The 15,502-nt window shown below is 62.4% G+C and overlaps 2 protein-coding genes across 4 annotated transcripts; one reads left to right on the top strand and one right to left on the bottom strand.

Annotated features, from left to right (window-relative positions):
- The first annotated feature begins 48 nt into the window (after nt 1-48).
- ARRDC2 (arrestin domain containing 2) lies at nt 49-5,654 on the top strand. 2 transcript variants are annotated; one of them, XM_015886451.3, is made up of 8 exons: nt 49-487; nt 3,039-3,105; nt 3,227-3,374; nt 3,595-3,697; nt 3,865-4,121; nt 4,316-4,475; nt 4,599-4,750; nt 4,829-5,654. In XM_015886451.3, the coding sequence occupies exons 1-8, from the start codon at nt 223-225 to the stop codon at nt 4,880-4,882; spliced, it is 1,206 nt and encodes a 401-aa protein (XP_015741937.2). In that variant the 5' UTR covers nt 49-222; the 3' UTR covers nt 4,883-5,654. The 2 variants fall into 2 exon arrangements, with proteins under 2 accessions (XP_015741937.2, XP_015741936.2); XM_015886450.3 differs by lacking the exon at nt 49-487 and adding an exon at nt 2,508-2,808.
- Nucleotides 5,655-10,439: 4,785 nt separating this feature from the next.
- Nucleotides 10,440-15,158, bottom strand: IL12RB1 (interleukin 12 receptor subunit beta 1). 2 transcript variants are annotated; one of them, XM_085517890.1, is made up of 15 exons: nt 14,826-15,158; nt 14,181-14,298; nt 13,905-14,074; nt 13,682-13,836; nt 13,550-13,595; nt 13,344-13,454; nt 13,194-13,276; nt 12,881-13,097; nt 12,289-12,459; nt 12,111-12,212; nt 11,884-12,024; nt 11,647-11,796; nt 11,442-11,538; nt 11,285-11,366; nt 10,440-11,207 (listed from the first exon to the last, which is right to left on the bottom strand). In XM_085517890.1, the coding sequence occupies exons 1-15, from the start codon at nt 14,890-14,892 to the stop codon at nt 10,830-10,832; spliced, it is 2,088 nt and encodes a 695-aa protein (XP_085374016.1). In that variant the 5' UTR covers nt 14,893-15,158; the 3' UTR covers nt 10,440-10,829. The 2 variants fall into 2 exon arrangements, with proteins under 2 accessions (XP_085374016.1, XP_015742289.2); XM_015886803.3 differs by having other exon boundaries at nt 11,653-11,796; nt 14,826-15,031.
- Between the last annotated feature and the right edge of the window lie 344 nt (nt 15,159-15,502).

Genomic DNA, 15,502 nt, shown 5'->3' with positions numbered 1-15,502 from the left:
AGAAGTGACGTTACTCCTCCTTGGCTTTAAAAGCACTGTCACTTACCTCCTTGCCCCCCTCCTTGGCACTCACACACAAGGTCAGCATTCAGGTGTCAGCACAAAGCAGAGTCTCAGTCCCACCTGGGGAGGGACAAAAAGGGGGTTTTGGTGCAGCCTTTGCTCTGCCTCCCCTCCCCTGGAGGGCTGTGTGTCTCACTTGGGCTAAGCAGGCCAGCAGCAATGCAGCCCCTGGGGTGCCTGCAGAGCTTAGCAGTGGAGCTGGAGGATGGAAGAGCATGGGGAGCCTACGGCAGCGGGGATCTGCTGCATGGCTGTGTGCGGCTGGAGCTGCGCGGCACGCTGCGCCTGCGGGCACTGGAGGTTTGTGCTCGCGGCCGTGCCATCGTGCACTGGTTGGAGACCCGCAGCGTGGGGCTCAACATCGTCTACCACGACTACACCGCCTTCCAGACCTTCCTGAACCGACACTGCCAGCTCATCCCCGGTAAGGATGGGGCTGGGGACGGTGGGACCTTGTGGGCTGCAGGCCCCCCTCACACTGCTGCCATCTGCAGGGTTCTGCCTCCTGACCCTGCAGAGGGTTTCTATGAGGCTGCCTGCAGACTCGAGGCTGGTGAGCACGAAGGGCTTGTGGCTTTTGTTCTGTTTGCACAGGGAAGTGCAAACACGGGGTCTGTTCGCAAGTGTGGAAAGAGCACTTAGGAGCTCAGTCAATATTTGTTTTCAGTTTTCTGATGCTGGAACCCACATGCCCAGCTGGCGTGTTGCTTGGATCTGCTGCACGAGGACGAGGCACTTGAGTTATTTGTGTAGTTAGGATGAAACGATCCAGAGCCAAGTGACATGGGACATGTCAGCTGTCTACCTGCTCATTAACTCTGCCTTGCAGAAGTGCACAGCTTCTATCCTCCCCCACAATGATACCACTGCAGCCGCTGTGCCACAGTCATTGCTGTCATTGGGTTTCCCTGATACTGATGAGGGCATTTCACTGTCCAGAGGCTGATGATGGAGGGGTCACAGCCATGGGAGCTGCCTGCCTGGAGCTGCTCTTGTCTCCAGCCTGCCCTGCAGAGCCATATGCTCTTTTTTGAGGTGACTGTACCTTACCACCTCGCTCTGAACACCTTCATTACTCTGGAGACATTGGTCTGTGATCATTGGAGTGATGTGGGCTGGGAGAAGCTCTGCTCTGCAGCCAGAACTGCTCCCATGCATCTGTCCTGCCGGGTCCTGCTTTGTGCCTCTGCAGCACAGAGAGGGGCTGGGGAAAACGTGCTGCCATTTGGGGGTCCCACGACTGCTCCCTCATTGCTTCCTGCTGAGCTGGGCTGTGTTTGGAAAATGCAGAGTTTGTCATGGCAACGGAGCAGTGAGCCGGGTTGAGATAAGTGTGCTGTGCTGCTCTCATTGGGTTTATCAGCTGTGAGCGTGGGACCAGCGTGCTGTGCTCCCATACAGAAACCATGGAGAAGAGTTCAGGGCCGTCACACGCAGAGTGTGTGTGAATGGGAGGTGGGAGAGGAAGGAACAACAGGGTTTCGTGGTCAAAGGCAAAGCCTTGGGTGCACCCACACGGGGCGCTGGGAGGGGTCCCACAGTGCTTTATGAGCAATGACCCTCCTGTCCCAGCTAAGGGGGCTGCAGCCAGCCCAGTATCGGGTTTGGGCTCCTAGAATGAGTCCCATGGACGCAGAGCTCTGTGGGTCCCAAGGCACAGGGAGTGGAGAGGGCTGCGGCCGTGGGTGAGGCTGAGTCACCGCGGGGGCTGCCCGGAGCCTTCCCAGAGCAAATCGTGCCAGGACGTGCCTCGTTTCCTCCTTCCCACTGCTGCCGTGCTCCCTTCGCAGCAATGATTCATATTTGCTCACGGCAGCAAACGGTCACATACAGACAATAAAGCACAGCTCGTTCCCTCGCACCGCTCCCCATCGCCGGGCTTTGATCCCAGCAGCGATGCTGGGCGCAGAGCGAGCCCCTGCGGGTGGGATTTGTCACAGGAACCGGCACTGTCCTGGTTAAAGAGCCCGGGGAGGACGCACTGCCCGCCGCCTCATTGCACAAGTTGAGCCGGAGCCAGTTCTTCATTTCTTAGAAACAAGCGGAGCCGCGGCCCCGAGCAGCTTCCCCCGCATCACCCGGGCTGCGATCGGGAACGGCTCCGGGAACACAGCGCTGTGTGCGGGGGGCGAGCAGAGCTGCGGGGTGCGGGATGGGATCCCGACGGGGGGGACGCAGCGCCCGTCCCCAGGAGTTCATCCTTGGGCTGCGCACCCCCGTCCCATGGGGTGAGCTGTGAACCCACCGCACCGACACGGAGCACCGGGCGGCTCCCGGTCCGAGGAAGCCCCGGGCTGGGGGCGGTGAGCGGCTCGGTCCCTCCCGCACATGCTCGTTGCGTTGTTTTGCGGCTCCTGCCGGGGCCGCCCCGTCCCGTCCCGCCCCATCGGGGCCGCCCCCGGGACGCGCCGGGCACTTAAAGCGGCGCTGGGCGGCGACGGGGCGAGTGTGAGCCGCCATCTGTCGCCATGCTGTTCGATCGCCTCAAGCGCTTCTTGATCGTGCTGGAGGGCGCCGAGCTGGGGTCTCCGGCCGCCTTCAGCCCGGGGCAGGCGGTGGTGGGACGCGTGGTGCTGGAGCTGGCGGCGGCCGCGCGTTGCGGGACGCTCCGGTTGCGGGCGCTCGGAGCCGCCCGCGTCCACTGGACCGAATCGCGCAGCGCCGGTTCCAGCACCGCCTACACGCAGAGCTACAGCGATCAGGTGGAGTTCCTCAGCCACAGCGACACGCTGCTGGCGCCGCCAGGTACGGGCTGCGGGCTCCGAGCCCCCCACGCACCCCCAGCCCCGGTGGGGATGCCCGTGCCGTGCCCCCCCCCGGCCGGGTGGGCTGCGAGGCGCTGAGATGAGCAGGGTTGGGGGGTGCGGGGACAGCGGTGCTCGGTGGTGCAGCCCCGGCAGGAGGATCCCATCGCTTTCGTGTGCTCCGTCCCCGCGGGTGGGAGATAAACCTTCCTCCATCTGTTCTACCCACAGATAACGGCGAAGTCACGGTCCTGCAGGCAGGAAGGCACGAGTTCCCCTTCACCTTCCAGCTTCCAGAGTAAGTCTGTGGTTTGAGTTTCCTTAACGCAGAAGGGATGAGCCGTCGCTGGGTGGGCACGGCCCCCCCACCACGAACCTGCCAGCACAGCCCCCGGAATCACTCACTTTCTCCCTTCCAGGACCCTGGCCACGTCCTTTGAGGGCAAACACGGCAGCGTGCGCTACTGGGTGAAGGCCAAACTGCACCGACCATGGGCCACGGTGAAAAAGGTGAAGAAGGAATTCACTGTCATCGAACCCATCGACATCAACACACCTGCACTGCTGGTGAGCCCCCCCATTCCTGAGCGCTGCTTGTCAGGGGTGTGCCATGCAGCAGGGATGGGCAACAGAGGCTTTTTGGGAGCTGTAATGCATTGCAACAGCATCTTGCATAAGGCTCCTGGGAGCCGGTGCTGCTCCCCAGCAGGTTGGCGGTGCCAGGGAAGTGCTCACGTTGTGTTTTATTGTTCCTTTCTAAGTAGCCTCCGTATGTCCCTTTTTCCAGGCTCCTCAGGCGGGTGCTAAGGAGAAACTGGCCCGTGCCTGGTACTGCAATCGTGGGCAGGTCTCAGTGACGGCCAAGATCGACCGCAAAGGCTACACCCCCGGTGAGCACCTCCCCCGGGCACCCGGGCTGACCCTTGGCAGGAGGGGACTTGGGGTCACCTGCTGGTCCCCGCTGTGCCAATGGGCAGCTGAACCCCCAGTGACCCCAGGCAGGAATTCCTCGGGGCAGGACTGGGCTCCGTCTCCAACATGTGCATCTGTTCGGCAGGTGAAGTCATCCCTATCTTTGCTGAGATTGACAACTGCACCAACCGGGCGGTGGTGCCCAAAGCAGCCATCATTCAGACTCAGACCTTCATCGCCCGGGGCACCAAGAAGCAGAAGAAATCAGTGGTGACCAGCATCGTTGGGGACTCCATCGCTGCGGGGAAGCGCGAGGTTTGGCACGGACGGGCACTGAAGATCCCCCCGGTGGGGCCGTCCATCCTGCAGTGCCGCATCATCCAAGTGGAGTATTCCCTGAAGGTGAGGGGGGTTGTGGGGGCTGCTGTGTGTTCCCAGCTCCCTGTTGTGTGTTCTCATCTCCCCATAGCTGTGCTCATTGGGGTTGGTGTTCTGTGCAACATCTGTGTGTCCCACTGCAAGAATTCCCTTCTGGGAAATCTCTGTCCCTCTGGTTGGGGGCAGCACCAACAGTTGAGGTTCCCCCCTGTCTGCAGGTCTGTGTGGATATTCCCGGCACATCCAAACTGCTCCTGGAGCTGCCACTTGTCATCGGGACGATCCCGCTGCATCCATTCGGCAGCCGCACGTCCAGCGTCAGCAGTCAGTACAGCGTCACTCTGGACTGGCTGAGCAGCATCCCCGAGCAGCCCGAGGGTGAGCAGAGGGGCAGGAGGGGCAGGGCATGTTCTCAGCCTCCACAAGGTGTGGAATAGCGTGTTTGAAGCCGCTTCATCTGCACATCCCCTATTCCCTGACTCCTTTCTTTCTCCTCTTTAGCCCCCCCTGAGTACTCAGAGGTGGTGCCCAGCCCTACAGCTGAGCAGAGCTTGGCCCCGCCGTGCCGCAGTGAGCTCGGGGCTGTGCTGGAAGGACCTTTCTTTGCCTACATCCAGGAGTTCCGCTTCCGACCGCCTCCGCTCTACTCAGAGGTGAGGAACCCTGCACATGGGTGTGGGGTGATGCACCTGCTGCTGCCGGGGGTCCTGAGCCTGGCTTTGTTATTGCAGATTGACCCGAACCCACCTTCAGACGGCATCCGCCCGCGCTGCATGACCTGCTGAGAGGTGCTGACGGCATCGTGACCATTGGGCTGCAGTGAGAGTGCCTGCAGTGTGGTGCTGGGCACGTGGTGGCTGTGAGAGCACTGAGCCCCCACCACGGGCACTGCCCTATAGGGCACAGAGAGCTGGAACTGCCCCAGGATTTGGGGTTCGGATGGAGCTGGGATGGTGCTCCTCTACGTGTGCTCCAGCACCTCCTGCTGTGGAGTACGGGAGCTTGGAGGTGTTGCAAGGATACCAGAGAATATTTGAATCCTGTGCTGGGTTTGGACCCCGTGCTGCTGTGGGTGCAGCACTGCTGTTTCCTAAGAAGAAAACTGGCCGGGTGAGGCAGACTGTGCTGCTGGTGAACACGGCTGTGAGCTGGGTGATGCTGCAGGGATGGATGGAGCTGCCTGGCAGCCAGGAGGGGGCTACAGATCCCCCCATGGACATCAGTGGGGCAGAGGACATCGGGACAGTGTCATTCCCAAAGCAGCAGGGAGCTGCGGTGCTGTTTTGGTGCTGTTCCTGCACGGTGGCACAGACGTGACCCCTCACAATGGCCAAATGAAAGCTGGAGTGGGTCCTCCAAGGCTGCCACCAAAGACTGTACATTCCCCCTGACCCCCCTGCAGAGCCCCAGCGCCGGTGCTGGGCATTGCTCAGAGGATTTTGTATTATTTGTATCAGTGACCACTTTTATACCGACCACTCTTTGTCTCTGACGTTGTTCTTTTCCTATGACTTCAGTTTGGGCATTTTCTCTGAAATAAATTCCTTTTATAACCAACTGCTGCTCTCAGCTTTTGAGTTTGGGACATCTTACGGTCACGCTGGACCTGTGCCCCAGCACTACTTCCCCTTTCCCAGAGCTCAGCACAGAGCTGCTCTGCTTTGTGCCACTGTTCCTCTTAGTGTGACCTTATCCCCTTCCACCCCCATGGCAGCACCCATTGGGTTCTGCTGTGCTGCCGTTCCCCATCGTGCAGCCCTTCCACTGTGCTCACAGCTTTGGGTTTGCTGCACTTCTGCACCCCAAGTGTGCTGAGCACAGCAGATCTCAGAGGGTCTGAAATGGGGCTGAGGTCTGAAATGGGGCTGAGTTCCGCAGTTCCATGGCCGTGCTGTGACAAACGCTGCTGCTGGAATGTGACTTTTCCCCCTGGTTTCTTTGTTTGTTTTTCTCTTTTTTTGTTTGTTTTCCCTTTTTGTGTGTGTGTGTGTTTTTCTTCTTTGTGTTTCTCTCCTGTTTGTTTGGGTTTTCATTTCCTTTCTTGCTTTTTTGGACCTTGCTCAGCATTCAGAACCACATTGCTGCTGTGCAGGACTCACAGGTGCTCCATGCACCCAAACCTGCCTTTACTTTGCCACCCCCTCTGGGACAAGGATGGAGCTGCTTCATGGTGATGTTGATTGCAGATGCTCCCCCCCCTGTTGCTCCCTGGAACCATCTTTCCAGCAGCATTTCTTGTAACAGCCTCAGGGTTTCCTTGTAAAGCCCCAGCATTGGGATCCGGTCCCAGAGGGGCTAAAAATACCCCCCAAGGACAGAGCTGGCACTCCATGCTCTGCAGCCCTCAGCTCCAAAGCCCTTCTAACACAGCCTCCCTGGTGTTGTGTTGTCTGTCTGCTGTGGCCCTGCTCTGCTCTGGTGCCCCTTGCAGAAAGCCATGACGTGCTGTTACACCCATGGGTGGCCCTGAGCCTCCTCGTCCTTCCCAGGGTGGGTTCCCCCCCCCCACACACCCTGCAACAGCGGCGGTGCTGGCGGGGACAGAATGTGCTACGAGGGCTGTGGATTAACAGCACGGGCACCCATCCAGCTCTGGGAAAACAGCTCTTCCTCCAGCACCTCCCAGCTGTGCGTGTTGGGGGCCACATGGTGGGAGCTCCAATGGGGATGGGGTCCTACAGCTGGGATACGGCTGAGTTTAGGTGCAGGTCTGTAAGATACAGGGCCAGCAAAGGGGCTGCCCCCCCACCCCCCATTACCTCCATTATTTTCCACTGCTTTTGCTCCAGTGCTGTAAAACTGGGTCCCTGGGGTATCCCTTCATGTAGGGACACCGGAGCTGCTGCTGCCCACAGCCCAACATGGGGGATTTCTATGCATGTTGGACAGGAATGGCCTCTCCTCCTGCAGAGCTCCGGGGCTTCAGCTGCCCACGATGGGGAGAGATTGCACAGACCCAACACTGCGTTCTGCACAGAGTGAATGGACAGACAAATGGACATGTAGCATGTGCCACGCAGCCACAACAGCTCCGAGGGTCTGCTGTGTGTGTTTGGTGTGAGCTGGTGGAGGAAAGCAGCCCCTCTTGTGGACAGTGGAAATTTTTTACAGCTTTTGACTTTTGTCCAATGATTTCGGAGCGGGGAAGCAGCTGCGCAGGGCTCACAAACATGTCTATGGGTAAACAGCAGCCGCGGGGCTGGGGCTGGTGGAGAGCCCCCCTCCTTGCCCTTCCCCCACAGCCCCAGGTCCCGGTGTGGTGTCCCCAGGGCCCTCCCTATGGGCACAAACACGGGCACAAATATTTTGACTCTTGGTGCAGGGCCAGGGCCAGAAAAACAATAACAACCACAACAACAAGAAGGAGAAGCCGTGCAGTCACCTGACGGCAGCATGTGATGGGGACCCCTGTCCCCATACCTGGGGTGTGACCCTTGTTGACATCCCTCCTGGAGGTCCCTTTGCACGGAGCCCCCATCGATGTGCTGTGCTGAGCCCCTGCCGGAGCTCACAGCTGCCTCATTCTAAGTTTGCAGCTCAGCTTTTAGCACTGAAGGACAACGGGGAATGGAGCCGAAGGGGCCGTCATTGCATCCCCTGACCCCGTGGGGCCGTCATTGCATCCCCTGACCCCGTGGGGCTGTGACCCCCAACAAACAGCCGTTCTGCTCTGCCGATAAACTGCGGGGTCGGGGGGGGATTTGTCCCATTGAACCCCTCGGATCACACGCAGCCCACGGTTACACCCCGCCCGCATGGAGCCAGCGGCTGCTGCCTGCGTGACCCTCATTGCTGTGATGTCAGAGGGTTTACAGTGCTCTGAGAGAGAGGACTTTCCTGATAAGCCGCCCTGTGATGCGGCCGTCCCGTCGGGGCCGGGCCGGGCTGGTTGTGGCCGGCGGCAGCGCGGTTTGCTCCGCTTTCCGGTGGTTCCCAATGCGAAAAACAGGGAAAGCGCTGGGGAGGAGTTTCCCCCGGGCAGAGCAGGGGGACCCGCGGATGTCGGCTTGTTTGCTGCGGGTTCAGCTCCGTGCAGACATTGAAGTTTTGCTGCCCAACCCGGCGCTGTTTTCGGCGTCCCGCACCGCCGTTGTCCTCAGCGCGGCCCCGTCGAACCTCGTGCTGACCCGTTTCGGGCCGCCGGTTCCGCTGCGTTGCTGCCAACGCCCGTAAAGCTCCGGGCATCGCGCTGCCCCCCGGCTCTGACCGCCCCCAAAGCGCAGCCGTGACCGCCCCGACCCACGGAGCGGGGAGGGGAGCGCTGAGCCGCCCCGTTGTGTCCCCGCTCTGAGCCGCTTTCTGTTCCGTGCTGGAAATAACGCTCACGGCAAAGAAAAACCTCATCCTGAGTGTGAATGTGAGAGTGTGTGTGTGTGTGTGTGTGTGTGTGTGTGTGTGTGTCTGCAGTTGTCGGTTGCGAAACGCAGCGCAGAAACACCCGGAGCTGCAAAACCGCACCGGGAGCTGCTGCTTCTCCGCCCCGCTGCGCCCCTCGGTGTAACGCACGGCAGCGCCCGGGGTCGTTTTGGAACATGGGGGGTTTGGGGACCCCACAAGGTTGTGGGGTTTTGAGGGTGCAGCTCCGGAGCTGCGGGTTTGCTGCTCCATCAGCTCGGGGCCGTAGTGGGGGCTGCAATGCTGCAGTGCCCCGGGGTGGGGGGTAGGGGGTGGGTAACGCACCGCCGTGGGTGCGGGGATGTGCGGAGCTCCCACGGCCGGGACCGGGAATAGCACAACGTGGTTCGGGTGACCAGCTCCGAAAATAACCGCGACTGGGCCGGAATTTGGGCGGCTCGGGGCGTCGGGGAACGCGGTGTGCGGCTCGTGGGGTCCTCGGAGCCGCTCTGAGAAGGAAAATATCCAACACGGAACAGGGGACGGTCGCGGTTTTGAGGCGGTTTTGGGGCGGTTTTGGGGCTTCTTTGCGGCCGCCACTTTGGGCTGCGCTTTTCCCCATTCCTGCGGGATTTTCCCCATTCCTGAGGGATGACTTTCGCTCCTCATCCGCCCGGGAGGAGTCCCGCGTTCCCGTGTGATGAGTTGCCCGTTCTCAGCCCGCACTTGGCCGCAGCGTGTCCGGGTTGTGTGCGGTATCGATGTTGGCCATCATAGTGTCCTTGCAGCCGTCCCTGTGCCGCTCCGGTGCCGTCCTCAGGTCGCCGCCTGCCCGGCCGCTCCCGGAAACTCCTTTGGAAAATAGTTCCGTGCCGTTTAAACTCATTAGGGAACCCTGAGCCGCTCGTTCTTGCTACCTGGCATCACACGAGGCTACATTAATTCACCCAGCGCTGCGCCTACGGGCTCTGTGGGTGCACGGGGTCACCGTGCCGATGGGGACGGGGCCGTCCCCAAAAGGACACAACGGGCTGGTGACCCCGCGAGCACGGAGAGAACCCCCACCCCCTCCATCCCCCCTTGGGGTGTTTTTCAGGCAGCGCAGGGAACTCGCTGTCCTGCCTCAGTCTCGCCGTCGGATCGCGGTGCCCGTGTCCTGGCCCCGTGCCGGGCCATGTGCTCAGCCCGAGCCGTGACCCTAAAAGCCGGGCTGTAAACAGCGGCCGGGCTGCGACCCGAGCGCTGCCCTCCAGTAACGCAGCACTTCCTCTGAGAGCAGCGGCGATCAGCGCAGCGGGATGCGCTGCGAGTTGGGTTCATCTCGCAGCCCAAAGCCCTACAAAGAAGCGCTGTGGGGGCCGGGGGGCTGCTGGCCGCCCGTCCTTCCTCCTCAGCCCCACCGCTTTGGGGTTGGAGGGGCGGAGTGGGGCTGCAGCGCTGCGTTAGAGCCGGAGAAGGGTCAGCGCTGCGCGGCGGGGATGTGCTGTGCTGCCCCATCACCCCGCCGGGTCGGGATGTGCGCGGTGGGGGCTCGGCTGGGGTCGGTTTGCGAGATGCGTGGCTGCCGGGGGGAGCGCGGGGCTGCTGCCACCTCGTGGTACCGTCGGTGGCTCCGATGCGGTGACAGCGGACACGACGGAGCGCCCCAAAACGCGGGGACTGCCGCACCCCGGGGTGCTCCGAGCAGTAGCCGAAGGGGGGAGACCCCTCGTGTAGCGGGACGGGGGGGGTGGTCGGGCACGCTGCCTCTCCCCACATCTCCCTCTGCTTCTTAAAACCGTTCCTGTTTTCTCAGCGTTAATTTCTGCTCTCTCAGCACAAACCGGAGGCCGCCTCCGCCCTCAGTGTGGGGCAGACGGACCGCAAACCGCTGCCGAAGGTTCTGCCCCAGATAAGGCGCACAGCGCAGCCCCTACAGCCCCACGGGTCTCACCCCACAACTTGAGGTCCCAGCAGCAAATCCTGGAGTTCCCTGACCCAGATGAGACAAGAAGAGCACGGGAGCGCTGCTGTTTGGTTTTCTTTACTTTCTGGTGCTCCGTGCTGGGGTTTGCTGTGCCCTCATCCCACGGGGGCAGGGATGCAGCCTTCACTCTCTGATGTGCTCCCAAAGCAGCTTCCTCGTGTCCAAGGAAACATCTCCACCCCCACGCAGGGAGCTGAGCCCGCAGCCCCCTGCCCTCATTTCGGGCTGCACTGCTCCTCACCGGGTCCCAGCCCTGTGCAGGGCAGTGGAGCTCCTGGAAATCAGAAATGCAGGAAAGTGCCCGCAGAGCCACTATACCTTGGGGAGTGAATTCAGCATCTCACCTGGATGCTCAGCATCAGCCCCCCCCGACCCTCAGCATCACCCCCTCACTGCCCGAGGGACCCGCCTGTCCCCCATCCCTGGGATCCCTAAGGCACCACCTTCTCCTGCAGCAGCCCCACATCCTCCTGATCCTGTGGGGTGATGGGTTTGAGCAGCACAAGAGGCGCCAGCACCTGGCTCAGCCCCCAGTTCCCCACACCCTCCTCTGCGGCCGGGGGGCCACAGATGGGGACCTGCCCTGACCCCACTGGCTCCGGATCCAGAACCTCCTGCCGCCGGTACGTGAAGGGCAGCTCCATATTGAAGTGTGGCTGCAGTGGCTCTGTCTGTTCTTTGGGGCTGAGCTGTGGTGTGTGGGGCCGTGTGTTGGTGGCCGCCTCCTTTTCAGGGCTCAGCTCCATCACCAGCAGCTCCCCGGGGCTGAGATGCTCTGAGGGCTCTACGAAGCTTTTCCAGGGCTTGTCCTATTGGGGAGAGAAGGAACGCTGTGCTGGGAGGTCTTGGCCTCACAGCTCACCCCGGGGTACACACTGCAGCTCACCTGGCTCATCTCACTGGCTGAGAATCGGAGGGCTTCACTGCCCGTAGGTTTGGGCAGGGGGGGGAAGAGCATCCCGTGGAGCCTGGGGAGGTTCCAGTGGGGTCAATATGGGGGTGGGGAGGGGGCAGAGAGGGGCCGTAGTGCTCCCTCTTCTCACCTCTTCTTGCTCAGCTGGTAGATGAGGACAACTGCGGGGAGCCCCAACGAGATGCCCAGGTACTTGAGGTTGGAGCTCCCTGCTGCTGTCCTGGCACCTGCAGGTGAGAATCTCTGTGTGACGGTGACATCCTGGCCCCATGTCCCCTCCCTGCGCCCAATGGGACACCGCAGGGTCCCCATGAGAAAGGGAGGAGGTGCTTCACCGTTACCCAGTGCCGCGGTCTGGAAGTGCCACCGGGCACTGCAGGTTCCCCCTCCGCCCGCCGCCACCTCCTGGACGCCCACCCTGTAGGCGGTGCCTGGTTTCAGGTCTCGCAGCGCGTACTGAGATGCTGATGCGTCCACTTCTCCGTCTATAAGTGACACCGTGTGGGCAGCAGCGCTCACAGCTGCCCCCCCTCAGCCCCCCGGACCCTCCTGGCGGCGGTGCCACCACTCACACGTCACGTTGTCCCCTTCGGCCGCGTAGCACACCCGGTACCCCAGCAGCGCCCCGGGGCACGCAGCACGTGGGGACGGCTCCCAGCTCAGCACGGCGCCGTCGGTGCTGGCGTTGATGCGGACGGAGGCGGCCAATGAGGCTGCACGGGGTGGAAGTGGACACTGAGAGTCCGGCCGACCCTCCGTGGGGCACTGAGGGGTCGCGATGTCCCCGCTGCCCACATACTGTTGCCGACGAAGTGATGCTGCAGAGCGAAGGTGGCCCAGTCCTGCTCCGCACCGCGGCCGTGCACGGCGAGCCGGTAACACGCCGGTGCTTCCAGCGGCCCTACGGGAGGAGTGGCACCGTCAGCGCCCGGCTGGGGGCGGCGGGGGGGCGGGGGGGGGTCGGGGCGCTGCCGTGCCTGTCTGCCAATGGGAGCTGTGCGCAAGAACCTCCTCCTGCTCGCAGTGTCCCGGCCGTGGAGCTCCCGGCACCCGCTGCCGCTCGGAGCAGAACGCAAAGCTGCGCGTTGGTGCCTCCCAGAGCGCAGCCACCGCGGTGCCCAACGAGCTGATGTTCTGGAAGCGGAGCTCTGGGGGAGGGGAGAGGAGAGGAGAGGAGAGGAGAGGAGAGGAGAGGAGAGGAGAGGAGAGGAGAGGAGAGGAGAGGAGAGGAGAGGAGAGGAGAGGAGAGGAGAGGAGAGGAGAGGAGAGGAGAGGAGAGGAGAGGAGAGGAGAGGAGAGGAGAGGAGAGGAGAGGAGAGGAGAGGAGAGGAGAGGAGAGGAGAGGAGAGGAGAGGAGAGGAGAGGAGAGGAGAGGAGAGGAGAGGAGAGGAGAGGAGAGGAGAGGAGAGGAGAGGAGAGGAGAGGAGAGGAGAGGAGAGGAGAAGAGAGGAGAAGAGAGGAGAAGAGAGGAGAGGAGAGGAGAGGAGAAGAGAGGAGAAGAGAGGAGAAGAGAGGAGTGGGCGATGCTGCGCTAAAGAGCCTCGTCCTTTCTGTGGCCCCTTTGGGTACCTGTGCGCTGCTCCGCCTCCACGTGCAGCCGCCGTGCAGGGCTGGTTCCTGCAGCGTTGGTGGCCGTCAGCTCGATCTCATACGCAGCCCCGCAGAGCGTGATGTTGTACTCGGTCTCCTCCGGCCCCAGCACCACCTCGTCCCCCTCGGCACAGCCGCACTCCGGCATGTGGGCGTGCAGTGTGTAGGTGACGTCCCCCTGTGCCGCACGGGAGCGCTGCGTGGGGACAGCGGTGTCAATGCTGCGGGGTGCTCAGGGTGCTTTGGGCCATCCCAGCCGTACCCTACAACAGCTACATCCCCCCTGCCCTACCTGCCAGCCCAGCTGCAGCAGCCTCTGCCCATTTCTCCCGAGCTGTCCCAGCCTGAAGCTCAGTGAGGGGCCCTCCAGGATCTCTATGGGAGGAGGGATGCGCTCACACCAGGTGCAGGGATGTGAGGTCCCTCCCGGCACGGTGCTCACCCTCAGGGATGAAGATGGATGTGCTCCAGTCGCTCCAGTGGCTGCTCCAGTGCTGTGTCCTGTGCCTCAACTGCACCTCGAAGGCAGCGGTTCCCCCCAGCTCACAGGTCACTGCAGCACATTGGGTCAGTGGTGGTGAGGCGACACCCCCAGGATGAGTTTGTCCCCCCACCCTGACCCTGAGCATCCCATAGGGCGAAACAGACCTGGGTCATCCTCTCCATCCTCACCCTTCCCTGTCTCACACATCACCTGTGGAGAGAATGGTGGGACCAGCCATTGGGTGATGCTGACCCGGGTGCAGTGGTGGATGGGGGGGGTCTCCTTGATCCCCTCACCTGCATCCAGCTGTGGTCACCCACCCGACGGAATCGAACCTCCCTGTACGGCGGCGGCCGCTCCCCATGGTGACACTGCGGCCTCGGCAGCCACAGCTGCAGGCACCCATTGGCCTTAGTGAAGGGCATCCCATGGGGAGGGGGATCCAGCTTCACTGCGGGGACAGCACAGCTGTGGTGACCATCACCCCCCCCCCTGCCCTGCCCAACCCCCAGCACTCACCTGCCTCACCAAAGTGCAGTGTGATGTTGGGGCTGCGCTCCACGTGCTGTCCCCATTGTGCCTCTACCCAGGCCGTGGTGTTGGTGTGGACGTAGACTTTGTACTGCTTCAGGGTGAGCACCGAGGTGGTGCCCGCATTGTGCCGCTGGCACAGCTGCCGGCTCATGTAGCTGCAGGGAAAGCACTCACCCGTGGTGCACAGCAGTGGCACCATGTCCCCTGTGTGCCCCAGTGTCCCCCATGTTCTCCTGGTGGGACACAGTGCCCCCGACTCACCAGAGCACGAGGATGTAGGTGGTGCTGCCAGCGGGGCCGAGGGGTGGCCAGGAGCAGGTGAAGGGGCCGGAGCTGCAGCGCCTGAAGCAGGAGAGTCCATGGGGGGGATCGGGGGCACCTGTGTGTGGGGAGTCAAACCTGGGCTCGTGGGGGCTTGGGGTAATGGAGCTGTCTTGACCTGGGGTCATGGGGATGGGGAGGGGGCCAGGGGTCAGAGGTGCTCCATCTCCCAGTGCCCTGCAGGGCCCTCTTGAGCCCCCCCCGGTACCACTGCGACTCCACATGACCCACATCAGCCAGAGGCGGCTCAGAGGCCATGCAGAGGGTGGGTGGGCTCAGCCAGCATTGGACCCGTGGGCCTCCGGCACCGGGATGGCCTTGTTTAGCAGGCAGCGCTGCACTGCACAATGGGGCAGAGATAGAATCTCTATAGCAGTGGTGCAGTGATTCCCACCCAAAATACCCTCTTCTCCCACAGCTCTGCCCACCAGCACCACCCGAACCCCATCCCGCTGCCGTGCACCGTGCCCCCAGCCCGCATCACCTCCACCCGCAGCCACTATATCTCCCTACGCGACTCCCTTATCGCCCCTTATCACATCAGCGAAACCCTCTGTGCTTATCTCCCATTGCCGCAGCACTCACCGCCCCGCGCCGGCAGCGCCAGCACCAGCAGCAGCCACGGCAGCACCGGGACCCCTCGGTGCTCCATCCTCACCACGTCCCCCCCCCGTGGGGTCCCCCCAGCTCTGCCCCCGCGGCCTCTTCCTCCGCTGCCGGGAGCGGCTGTTGCCGGTATCGGCGCGTGCTTCTCTTGGACCAAAACCAAAAGAGAAAGCAGCGTTTTCTGCCTCCCTCTGTGCCCGCACACCCGCCCCAGCGCTGCCAGAAGAGCAAGGTAAGCAGAAGAGGTGTCGGGCTGCTTTTTTGGGATGGTTTTTTTTCTGCTTTCTTTTCCCTTTTTCTGTTTTTGGCAACCCCCACATCTTCACCTCGACGCGCTGCCCGTATTTGGTGAATCAGGAGCTGTGAGGTCAGGGCTGCTCCCGGCAGAGCCCTGTGACCCCCAGCTCACATCGATCCCCCCCCCCAGGCCACAACAAAGCCCCACTGAGACACAGGGCGCAGCGTCACCGGGCGCCGTGTGACCGCGGGCGGCGGAGCCGGGTGGCACCGAGCACAGAGCGCCGTTGTCCCCACTGAAAATGTCCCCTTGTGCGACGATCCGCGTGGGGACAGCGGTGGTGGAGGCTGAGAAGGGGCGGCTGTGACCCCTCAGCCCACCGCTGTGGGCGCACACTGAGCCCTGAGGCTCTTAGAGC

The sequence above is a fragment of the Coturnix japonica genome, chromosome 16, assembly GCF_054131305.1.
Source record: "Coturnix japonica strain WE chromosome 16, WE-NBRP24, whole genome shotgun sequence".
Classification (NCBI taxonomy): Eukaryota; Metazoa; Chordata; class Aves; order Galliformes; family Phasianidae; genus Coturnix; species Coturnix japonica.
The sequence above is the reverse complement of the archived record's forward strand: the minus strand, read 5'-3'. Positions and strand labels throughout refer to the sequence as shown.

Coding starts and splice junctions, on each gene's coding strand:
- ARRDC2 (XM_015886450.3), top strand. CDS start 2,532: ATGCTGTTCGATCGCCTCAAGCGCTTCTTGATCGTGCTGGAGGGCGCC. Junction 3,375..3,594: donor TCAACACACCTGCACTGCTG/GTGAGCCCCCCC, acceptor CCCTTTTTCCAG/GCTCCTCAGGCGGGTGCTAA. Junction 3,698..3,864: donor CCGCAAAGGCTACACCCCCG/GTGAGCACCTCC, acceptor TCTGTTCGGCAG/GTGAAGTCATCCCTATCTTT.
- IL12RB1 (XM_085517890.1), bottom strand. CDS start 14,892: ATGGAGCACCGAGGGGTCCCGGTGCTGCCGTGGCTGCTGCTGGTGCTG. Junction 14,299..14,825: donor GGCGCTGCCGGCGCGGGGCG/GTGAGTGCTGCG, acceptor CCCCACACACAG/GTGCCCCCGATCCCCCCCAT. Junction 13,837..13,904: donor ACTGCACTTTGGTGAGGCAG/GTGAGTGCTGGG, acceptor CTGTCCCCGCAG/TGAAGCTGGATCCCCCTCCC.